The sequence below is a fragment of the Hordeum vulgare genome, chromosome 2H (genome assembly GCF_904849725.1).
Source record: "Hordeum vulgare subsp. vulgare chromosome 2H, MorexV3_pseudomolecules_assembly, whole genome shotgun sequence".
Lineage (NCBI taxonomy): Eukaryota > Viridiplantae > Streptophyta > Magnoliopsida > Poales > Poaceae > Hordeum > Hordeum vulgare.
Window position 1 is genome coordinate 215,868,431 of NC_058519.1, and position 11,659 is coordinate 215,880,089.

The 11,659-nt window shown below is 41.4% G+C and overlaps 1 protein-coding gene across 2 annotated transcripts; it reads left to right on the forward strand.

Moving 5' to 3' along the window:
• The first annotated feature begins 302 nt into the window (after positions 1-302).
• Positions 303-6,332, forward strand: LOC123425901 (serine/arginine repetitive matrix protein 1-like). 2 transcript variants are annotated; one of them, XM_045109665.1, is made up of 5 exons: positions 303-484; positions 2,113-2,218; positions 2,306-3,797; positions 3,996-4,211; positions 5,607-6,332. In XM_045109665.1, the coding sequence occupies exons 2-5, from the start codon at positions 2,113-2,115 to the stop codon at positions 5,743-5,745; spliced, it is 1,953 nt and encodes a 650-aa protein (XP_044965600.1). In that variant the 5' UTR covers positions 303-484; the 3' UTR covers positions 5,746-6,332. The 2 variants fall into 2 exon arrangements, with proteins under 2 accessions (XP_044965600.1, XP_044965599.1); XM_045109664.1 differs by having other exon boundaries at positions 2,113-3,797.
• The last annotated feature ends 5,327 nt before the right edge of the window (positions 6,333-11,659 follow it).

Genomic DNA, 11,659 nt, shown 5'->3' on the forward strand with positions numbered 1-11,659 from the left:
CCGGTAAAAGACCATAACGCTTAAAATATTCAGAAAAAAACCACTCAAAAAAAACAAAAACTCGTGTGAAAAAAATTAAAAAAGAAATTCGAAAAAAACGCTCGCTAAAAACGCGTCAAGTAACGACGTGATAGAGCGATCGCTGGAAGGCTCGCCGCGAGGGTGCTCCAGTCCTCAACAAACCCGCCCGCACCGGTTCCATATGTGGCCCGCGGGCCAGGTGGGCCCGGATCCTCGGTTCCCACGCCTTGCGCGACCCCGCGTGGGTGAGCGTACCCACACACGCTACTTACGCCCCACGAGCCCTCCATTTCGTACGGCCTCCCAAAAATCTCAATCCATTGCTTCTTCTTCCCTTCTCTCTCCAAGGGTGGAGGAGGAGGAGGAGGAGGAGAGAGAGAGAGGAGAGAATTCTCTCCCACGGGTCGGAGCAAGGGAAGGATTCCCACTGCAGAAGTGGCTGCCTCCGTGGCGTATTTCGTAGGTGAGGGTTCTGCTCTCGATGGTTCTCTCCCCAATTTACCCCTGATATTTTGGGTCGGAATTCTAGTTGTTGACGGGAGCGGGAAGTCTGGCTGCACAGATCGGTACATGACACCGCATTTCCGTTAGGGTTTGCTTCGATTTTCTTTCCTGTAGCGATTGTCGTAATTTGGGGTTTGTGTGAGTAAATCCTAGTCCCAGATGCGGTTTTCACGGGGGTCAGTTAATTTGAAAATTGCGTTTGCCTGGAACTGGGATCCAAGAGCCTAGATGCAGCAGTGGCTTTGATGCTGTTTGTTTGTGTATTACATGCCGAAAATACGGGTTGTGCCGTGCGGTCATAAGTCCTTTTTTATGCGGTTAAGTTTCTGTTTATGTGCTCGACGGACGTAATGCGGATCTGGACGAGGTATCAGGTTAGAACTTGTCGATTTGGTCGTGGGCTTTGTTATTCGTTTCCTTGTATCGACTTGTCACTTCAGCTAGTAGTGTTTTCGGGGTGTGCTACTGGAGGGCTAGGTGGCATTGTTTCCTTGTAGTAAGAGCTGTATTAACATGTTGCAGTTGTTATGGTAAATGTTCATTTTTACTTGAAAATACAGAGTTGCTAGACAACATTACTGATTAGTAACATATTGTTCCTCTGAAGTGTCAAAATTGATTATCTATTTTTATAATTGATCCTTTTCTTGTGTTAGGCCAATTTGATGAACCATAAGCAGCAGCCATGCCTTTGAAATATCAAAATTTAGCTTCGCTAGGGTCTAAGTTGCTGAGGATTGTTTTTTAATGTGCAATTAGACCCTTCGGCGTGTAAATTATGTATACATGTCGTCAGAAGATAAATGAGTCCATGGTTAAATTGAAAAATCTCTGGAAAGGATTTCACTTTGGTTTGTTTGGTTCTGGCTAGCTAATAAATTGACTAGAGACAGTTCAGTATTATGAATGCCTTATCCTTAAGAACTATACTAAGAATGGTTCAAGGCTGGTGCTATTTTGCCACATCAGCTGAATTAGCAAAATTATCGAAATATAGTTGCCTCTCTGGATTGTCTTAGGAGCACTGACAGTCTTTCACCAGATGTTTTACTTCTCTGTTGCAGGGTTGTCTTTTATGCTTCGTGATGCAACCTTGCGAGCACACTGTCCTTTCATGTTATTGCATTTCCTATTCCTGCAACTTGCAAATGCTGGACGTCTACACAAATGGATTGCCAGAACATTATTTTTTGTTCATGTCTTTTGTAGTCTATTCTAAGCGTCGGGCGATCTGACTACCGTTTTTCCATAAGAACAATTTTCTTTTTCGTTACACGTAATGCTGTGATTGTTTCAGTTCTTACATTGTAAATGCCACATCACAAGTAAGTCTGTGTTTTGTTTATCTTAGTGGATATGAGTCTGAGGCTATCCTCCGCAGAGGTCTGCTGCTTGGACTTATCTTCCGCTGTTTGTTACCTTCTCATGTGTGAATATAAATGTTATCCTGTCATGCTAATTTAGGGTTTTATCAGAACTGTATAAACTTGGCATGTTATGCATTATCATCTACTCACTTCTATGTTATAAGATTCTCTCTTGTAATGTACTCTTATTATTCCATTTTGCTCTTTGTTCAACATTCAGATGGATTACATATCCCCTGAGAGAAGTCTGGATGGGACTTGTGGAGACCCTGGGCCTTTATTTGGAGATCAAGATGGTAGCTTGTTGGAGCACATGGATTATCATGGTGAAGGAATTACACAACCTGAATCCCCACCGCTGAATGATGGACTTTTAGTTGATGCAGCCGATCAAATTTCATATTTGTCTGCAGATTCTGTACCCTATATGAATGATCAGATCATGTGCAATACAATGAAATCTGCTTCAACTAGTCCAGCATCTCCCCTGAAGCAAGACGAGGAGCATCATGTGCATATAGAATCTGATATGCAAAATGATGCAGCTGAACAGAAAGTTCACCATAATGATGACTGTGAAGCACATACCTCGTCTCCGGGTTATGATGTGCATCAGAATACAGAAGTGGTTGAAGGTGTTCTTCCTCCAGAGCTTCATGAAAGCAGTGGTAATGATATATCAAACTTTCAACAAGAAACTACACATTCTGATGTCTATCATGGTGACTCTATGTTAGCTGAGAATAGCAGTAGGGATTATCAGTTTAGCAATAGCGGTGACGATGATGATGAAATTCCAAACTCTTCTGCGCCTCAGATGGGAAATAAGGACAACAGAAAGTTACATGAGACTCTTCACAATGAAGTGAATGGGACAGAGGATGATCAAATGAACGGTGGGAATTCTAATCCTCGTGGTGAAAATGACACTGAGAACTTCAACTCTGCAATTGAATCTTCCTATTTGGATGGGATGGAGCAGGAAGATCCTTGTACCGAGAATGGCATTTCTACACCTGGCAACCAGTGGGATTCTCCACCTGAGAGGTCTGCAGGACTAGAAAAGGGTACACCATCACCAGCCAGGAGGGTCTCACTTTCTGTTGAAAGGTCACCTCATGCTCATTCATCTGAGAAACTGGACTCACCCCATCATGCAAAAGAAGGTGATAATTTGGCTCACTCTCGAAGCCCACCAGCAAGACGTCTGTCCCGATCTCCTGGATCTCCTGAAAATCATGACACCAACCGTAGAAGAGCTCCCTCACATGAGTTGTCTCCACATGCACGGGATAACTCTCCAGAAAGAAAAGCACAATCTCGACGTGGAGATGGGTCACCGCGCCGAAGATCTACGTCCCCTAGAAGAAGAGATGGGTCACCGCGACGAAGATCAGCTTCCCCTAGAAGAAGACATGGTTCACCACGCCGAAGATCTGCATCACCTAAAAGAAGAGATGGGTCGCCTCGCAGAAGATCTCCATCCCCTAAAAGAAGGCACGGGTCACCACGACGAAGATCTCCATCCCCTAAAAGGAGGCATGGGTCACCACGGCGAAGATCTCCATCTCCTAAAAGAAGAGCCTCACCCAAGAGGAGGGGTTCACCAAGGAGAAGGGATTCCCCAACAAGGAGGAGGGATTCCTCTCCACGAAGGAGAGACTCCTCACCAAGAAAGAGAGATTCCTCTCCAAGGAGGAGGGAGTCCCCAACAAGAAGGAGGGACTCCCCAGCAAGAAAGAGGGACTCCCCAACAAGAAAGAGGGACTCCCCAACAAGGAAGAGGGATAGATCAAAATCAAGGTCACCATCAAGGAAAACTGATTCCTCTAGACATAGAAGGGAACATGGTAGATCTCGATCAAGGTCTCCACACTCTAGGAGTCACCATAGAAGATCTCCAAGGTGATTCTTTTGGTGTACCACCGAGTAATCCTCCAATCTTCTTGTTACCTGAATTTGGATGAGCATGTTTTAAACCAACAGTACCATATGTTTCTTGACTGTGCCACTTTAAGTATTCTTATTCCATGGCAGTATTTGTGTTACGTTTTTATCATCCTAATGTTGTTGCTACTAATTTATATATTTTTAACATTGTAGAAGAAGGCATTCACCAAGGCACAGATCACCTCCAGCAAGGCAGCATTCTCCTAAAAGATGTTGGTCACCACCTGCCAATAGGAAGACTGGATTGGGTAAGCCTGGACGGAATCTGTTTGTTGCAGGCTTTAGCTATGCCACCACAGAGCGAGAGTTGGAGAAGAAATTTGCTAAGTTTGGACGTGTAACAAGGGTACGGGTTGTCCGAGATAAACGGTAATCACTTCCGCATGCAGTTATTTGTACCTACTTCTTTCTTTATTTGTGAATGGATATTTGTATAGACACTGCGATGCTCTTCAAGTCTGCTTGGCTTGCTGCCAATGTTAGCCTTGCCCTTTTCCATGCCAATGGCTGCTACCAATGGAATTTCGTTTGGCTCCAACATTTTCCAATGTGGTTTCTCTCACAGTTTGTTGGTTTGCTCCTAACTGGCCTTACCCCAAACATTGGCAAGCCAATTCATTGTAGCTTACCAAACAGGCTCTTGTGGTTTATAATAGTGTTTGTCATCACTTCCTCCATTGCGGCTCAAGTTTGAATATTTTTTTCCGTTTTGATGAAATCATGGACAAGGCACACCTTGTCGGACTGATACATATAACTAATACATGGGCTGCATGATTTGTAAGGCCGTCTCATTTTTTAACACTTGATGGATTGCGTTTAAATATAGTGAGAGCACTTAGGATTCCATCTACTGTCCTCGTTTGAAAATCTTGGGTGTATTTTTTCTGCATGTAGACCAAGGAAACATCTAAGCAACAAGTACCCCCCTAATGCATGCATGGCCAAAATACAAAGCAAAGTTTGATATTTTATGGTTATAGAGAGGGACCAACACACCAAGAACAGCTCAAATGGAGGTAGCATTATTCAATTCATTGGAGTTATTAAGACTCAAAAGCTTAGTTAAGTTCATGTCGGTGTAGTTTGACCATGGAATTTGATGGGACTGGAATTGTTTAGCTGGGTATATCACTCTTTCTGAAATATACGTACACTTATATTTCAGCTTGCAAGAGCATAATCGGTAAAGTTTGTGCTGCCAAGTCTGCTAGATTGATGGGACTGACAGTGACTGTAGTTTGTACTTGCTCCCTCTGTTTTTATTTACTCCGTATATTAGCTTTGGTCAAAGTCAAGCTTTGTAAAATTTGACAAAGTTTATAGTAAAAAATATTAACATATACAATAATAAATCAGCACCGTTAGATTCATTATTGAATGTACTTCCACATAATATGGATTTGTTATGGTAAATATTTATATTCTTTTCTATAGACTTGGTCAAACTTTACGAAGTTTGACTTCAGCCAACTCTAATATGCGGAGTAAATAAAAAGGGGGGAGTAGTACGTTAAGATCAAACTAACAAAAGCCAATAATAGTTGGATATTAGATAGTTTTTATTTTACTAATTAACCATGAGGAAGTTGAATTGATGACAAAGAATGTACTTTGTACTATGATAAGAGCTTTCTTACATGTTATACTATGGAATAACACTGGTACACTTTGATATACTGAAAAAACCAGTTACTATCATTCTACATTTGTACTCTGTCAGTAGGTTTGCTAGATGTTAACCAAATTTGCAAATTTTCTTAGAACTGGAGATTCTCGAGGCTTTGGATTTCTATCCCTGGAGAAGGACGAGGACGCTGATGCAGCAATCCGAGCTTGCGACGAGACAGAGTGGAATGGTAGGATCATTCTTGTGGAGAAGTCCAAGGCACCTGCATGGTGAATCTTACACCCTAGAGCCCTGCAAGCAATGCTCTGGGTGGGAGGACGAGTTTGCACAGCTTTTTATCGTACCAACAGTATAACATAAACTATTAATTATCATTACATGTGGCAAAGTTTACTTGAATCAGCGCTCTATGCTCTACTAGGAGTAAGTAATAATGCACTTGCTATGGCTACCTTGCTGACAGTTATTGAAGAATAAGATGATATGCCAAACCTTAGCTTGTTTCAGGGCACTGCTGCTGATAAAGAGGGAGTTAGCGGTACACATTGTAATATCTGCAACCTCTACTACACATTCATGACATTCATCCTCTTCCTCTGCATGGTGATCGAGTGTTTGGCTGGCAGTTCAGTTCATGGTGATGCATGGGCGAAATTCAGACTTGGGAGGCTGTGTTGGTCATTAAGTTAGAAAAAATAATTTTATATGTTTGTCATCCGTATTTTGTGTTTTAGATCGTTTATTTACTACTATATGTTGGATGTATATGGCCGATAACTTTTCTGCTGTCTTTTTCTTTTTGCCTCTACTCATGAATCAGAAATATTTATTTATGCACAAAAAAACTTTATGAGCCTTCATGCTCTCGCTCGTTTGTCTGTTGCCAACGCCTACTTATGGTAGGTAGACGTCAGGTTGCCATGCCGACTAGTGATTCTGATATACTCTCTCTGTTCCTAAATACTCCCTCCCTTTTAAAATTATTATCTTAACTTTGTCTAAAAATGGATGTATCTAAATACTAAAACTTAACTAGATACATTCATATTTAAACAAATCTAAGAAAAGAATTTTGGGACGGAGGGAGTATATCTCTTTTTAGAGATTTCAATTTCAATGCGGACTAAGAGCATCTTCAAGAGCCGTGCAAAAGATCTGCGCCTCATAAAAGTTTCAGCGTGTCGCTGTAGCATTTTTATTATACGGGGGTTAAATTTGTATTGTACGGGTCAAAGTTGTTTTAGCAGATGCCTAAAAACACGCGTTCGAAAAGCACGCAGTACAAATTGTGAAGTGCGTGCAAGCTGGCGCCTTAAATATATCGACTTTTGGCGTGTGCTTAAAAATTTTCAGCGTGCATATAATTTTACAGCCTTTGTTGAAGCTGTTCGGCGTCCAAAAAACAAATCGTTTAACGTGTAGGTTTGGTTGTTGAAGATGTTCTAAGGAGTATAGGTTTACAGTCTTTGTTGAAGCTGTTCGGCATCCAAATAAACAAATCGTTTAACGTGTAGGTTTGGTTGTTGGAGATGTTCTAAGGAGTATAGATTTGATAGCATCAGTTGGACTCGCCATCACAAACACCACACCAGCATCCTGATGATACGTGCACACAAACTTTATCTGGTTGATGGAGATTGGGTAACAGTTCCATTTTTGGAGACTAACGATTTCTCCTTTTCTATCAACCTCCAACACTTTAATGATAAACGCATACACAGCACCAACGCCGCCTATAACCCTTCCACGACGTCCAAGGAGAATAGGGTGCTATGCGTCGGTCGACGGATCTTTTTAAAAGATCCACCGTCTCGCAAGTCGTTAGATGTAACACATTCTAGCAGCTCAACGTATTTCTTCACCTCACAACAAAGAGCTTGTTGCAGAAACATTAACAACAAAAATTATGTTGCGGATTTTCTTGCAACATAGGTTGTATTATAGATTTTTTTACAACGAAGATCGTGTTGCGGATTTTTTTTACAACGAAGTTCTGTTGCAGATTTTTCTTCAATAGAGATTTTATTGCAGTTTTTTTAACATAACTAATGTTGCAGAAGTTTGTCCAAGTTGTCATCACACGTGATAGGCAAGAAAAATAACGAACATGCATAAGCGTGTATGCGGAAGCGTGGATCAAGGACGATCCAACGACTACGTGGATCAATGGAGTGAAGATCCGCCTCTATCGTTATTTTTTAGCAAGTCCTATTTGTAAGTGCATCTAGTGCCCTTAGTGATTTTTGGTGGATTGAAAACTTAAAGGTTAAGAGACTAATATGTTTGTGAGTGTACACATGCTCTATAAGTCGCTGAGGAGTTTGAGTTATACGATGAATATCGATCCCTAAAAATGTATGTCTTCGGCTGAAGATTTTGGTCTTTCCTTGAATACTTTGACCGCAAAGAAATTGCGATGAAATTGATATTCCTCATGAAGACATTGAAGATGAGGAATTCGGTGTGTCCTAAAAAAACACTCTGAAGACTTTGAAGCGTGAAGTTTTATTCTTTCCGTTTCATTTTCTTTACATTTGAGTCTTAGGAACGCCGTACTGTTAAAGGGGGTCGAGCTAAAATTACGGAATGATTTTCCTCATGATGCTCAACCCAAGCCTAAATCTACCAAAACATCAAAGTAAGGAATATGAGAGACATGAGGACTTTCACAGTTGAAAGTTCCGACCATTTCCGCGACACGCGCCACCTCACTGATCTTATCCACCCAACGACCATATTATTTAAGGGCATTTATGTCAAATCATGTCGGGATGCTCCCAGGCTATAAATTGCCGCCCTCACAACCACTTGCTGGTTGGCTACTCCGAGAGAAACTGACACTAGTCATTTAGAGCAACCCAAATTCCTCAGAGTCTTCGAGAGAAAATCATCAAGTGAGGAAATACCCCAAACACCAAACGCAAACCAAAAACCTAAGTGATTGGGCATCACTGAAGAAATTGTTCCTGTGTGGAACCGACGCTTTTTACCTTTGAGGACTATGTATCCTCCAGACGTTTATGAGTCATGGTCTAGAGCATCCAACAGTCAATTGTGGATCGCGAGGTGACCGAGTTTGTGAGGGTTTGGAAGTTTACCCTGAAGACTTGCCAGGAGTGTTGGGCGAGGACTGTGTGTCCTTAGCTCAAGGAGAATATGGTAGGGACTGTCGGTCCTTTGGTTTCAATACCGAGACGCTCCGAACCAGACGTACAACTTTCACAACAGTTGGAACTGGATCATCAACAACTGTCTTCATCAAGCTACGGGTTCTATTTCTTCAACTTTTTCATTTCCTCAATTGTATGTTGAAGACCTTCATCTGTACTGTTTGAAGAATTTTTCTAAAGACTTTCTCTGAATTTCCTCAACCTCAAATTCTTCACTTGAGTTAATCTTCACCTGCTTAGTCTACTTGCAAACTGTGCAAACCGAATCTCATAAATCTCATTGAGTACTTTGCTATAGTAGTTTTTGCACACCTAATCCTGTACTATTTCCGTTGCACTTAGTTCATGCACAAGGAATTTCCTCAGTGATGAAATTCTAAAAATCGCCCATTCACCCCCTCTAGTTGATATAACGCACTTTCAATTGGTATCAGAGCAAGGTACTCCCTTGTTCTGTGTAATTTTGGTTTAACCACCTGGAGTTTTGGTTATGTCGACCGCAGGTATGATCAAGGTTATTGCAGGATGTCCTACCTTCGAAGGAGGACTTTTCCTACTGGAAGACCAAGATGCAGATGCATCTTCAAGCTATTAACAATGATCCCTGGTATATTGTGGAAAATGGTATTCCCTCCATCATGCTACTATCTCTGCCGCTAATGTGAAGAAGTTCAAGCAACTTGACTCGCAAGCGAAGAATATCATCTGTGGCCATCTGAGCAAAGGTCAGTATGGCAGAGTGAGTGCTTTGGGCACATCTAAGCTTATCTGGGATAGGTTGTCCAAGGTTAATGAGGGAGTCTCAACACAGCGTGACTCTCGTGTCCAGTTGCTATCTCAGTTGAATATCTTACTTCGAATGTTCTTTAAAAGGACACACATCCTAACACTTATGCAAAGTTGATGACTTAGATGTGCAACACATGAACTAACATTTTTATTCAATCAATGAAGACTAACCCTCTAAGTGTGAAGAAATCAATGAAGAATTTGATTCTCAGAACTCTATGACAATTGTATGAGGTGTCTGAAATCATCATGATTCTTATACGGTGGGTCACGCCACCAACCATTGTTGAAATTCCTCAAAATTAATTTTTTCGTCATTTGCAAATTCCTCAACTTTGCAATTTCATCAAACGACTCAAAAGTTTCAAACTCTTCATTTGAGGTTTCCCTTCATTGACTAGACTCAATATCATTCACTTATAGCTAATTCCCCTAGTTGATTTTCCTCTAGGTGAATGTGATCGGACCCGTTACCGCTCTATGCTAAACTTAACCCACTCTGTTCTCAACTTCTTCATATGCACTCTATGAAACCCGTTCAAAGTCTTCATTGTGTACTTGTCAGTTGAAGAATTTGCGAACACAATATTAACATTTTCAAATCAAATACTTGGCTTGGTGGTTGTCCTCAAACCCCTCCCACTTCCTTATCTGGAATAGAATATTATCACCCACGATATCCACTACACACGACGTGTGTGACACATGGTGATAGGATAGCAAGAGGCAGGGGTATGAATGTACAAAGTCTTTGGACCGTTTAGTTTTTCACCTTCCTATAAATATCCCACCACTTTCATCGTGTCCCAGTTACTAGATCGATCTCAACCTCACTTCCATTCGTCTCGAGCTCAATACCTAGCACCGCTGCTAAACTTCATCGCCGCCGGAGTGAAAGAGCTTCATTCCCTCGACTTCTTTGACGTCGTACTCACGTCGGCCGTGGATTTCCTCACTTTGCTACCGTCATAAAAGTCTTCCACCGCCAAAACTGACAACTTCTACCTTCTTGCTATTTGGTTCATCGTGTTCTTCAAAAAGGGAATTTAAGATCCAATTTTACTTCCCTATTTGATCTTTGTCTTGCCACAAAATCTTCAAAAAGTTTTTATTCTTCACAAATCCACCCCCCTAAGCACTTTCAATTTACTTTGCCTTGGTTTCTTTCGCTAAGTTATGATTTTTTGAAAGATTCTCAATTGTGTGAATTGTCAAATCTTCACAACTTTGGAACGTAAGACGAGAACACTTTCGTAAATTATTCAAGACAACTATGGTCAAATTCGTCAAATTGAGATATTTTTGAAATTTTTTGAGAACGCATATGAGCTCTCCAAATTGTTCGCACCTATACTATGTTCATACGTACACATGTTAGGTGACGACTCACTAGGTTCTCATCAGCTTAATTCATTTGCAGCGTTCCTCGAAGAAAAATTACACACTTCCTCAGAATCCTCAAAATTACAAAGTCCTCAAGTGAAGACAATGACAGATGGGAAAAGACCTCAGAGAGGAGGAAAGAAGAGAGAACCTCACTGCTTTTGAGATCCCTGATGATATATATGATGAATATTGCACTCCCAATGAAGAAACATATGGCAAAGAAACAAAAGAGCGACAAAATGTGCATATAGAAAATTAAGAGGTGGTGGTTTAAGGAGCGAAAAGAATACCGATATGTCACTCCAATGTACATGAAGAAATTCATGGTCAATCCTCCATGCCCTAGACCTCCATTGGTTGCTGGCCAAAGGGCTGATCCCACAAGCATCAAGCGTGACGAGGACTTTCCCAATGAATGGGCAAAATGCGAGGCTAAACTGCACAAGGTGGCAACTGAAGCTGTGGCAAAATTCAATCAAGATTCTCAATCTGCTACTGCGACTGAAGCCTCTGCAAGTGGAAAAGCGCCTAAGAAGGCAATCACCAATAAATATGTTGTGAAGCCAAAGTCTTCAACTTCAATGCCCTCATGGCCAAGTTCCTCAACAACAAAGTCATCGGCTGCAAAGTCCTCACTTTCAAAACCTCAAGAAACTTCTTCAAGGGTTGCACAAATGCCCCCAGTGGTTGCAACTTCATCAGCCGCTGACACACAAGTATTAGCTCTTGTACATCTTGCAACATGTCAGCTAACTGTCGGATTCTTAATTGCCTGAGGGGCATCTGCATCTACCTCAACGAGTGCACACACTTCATCAAGTGCTACTGCATTAAAGGTCAAA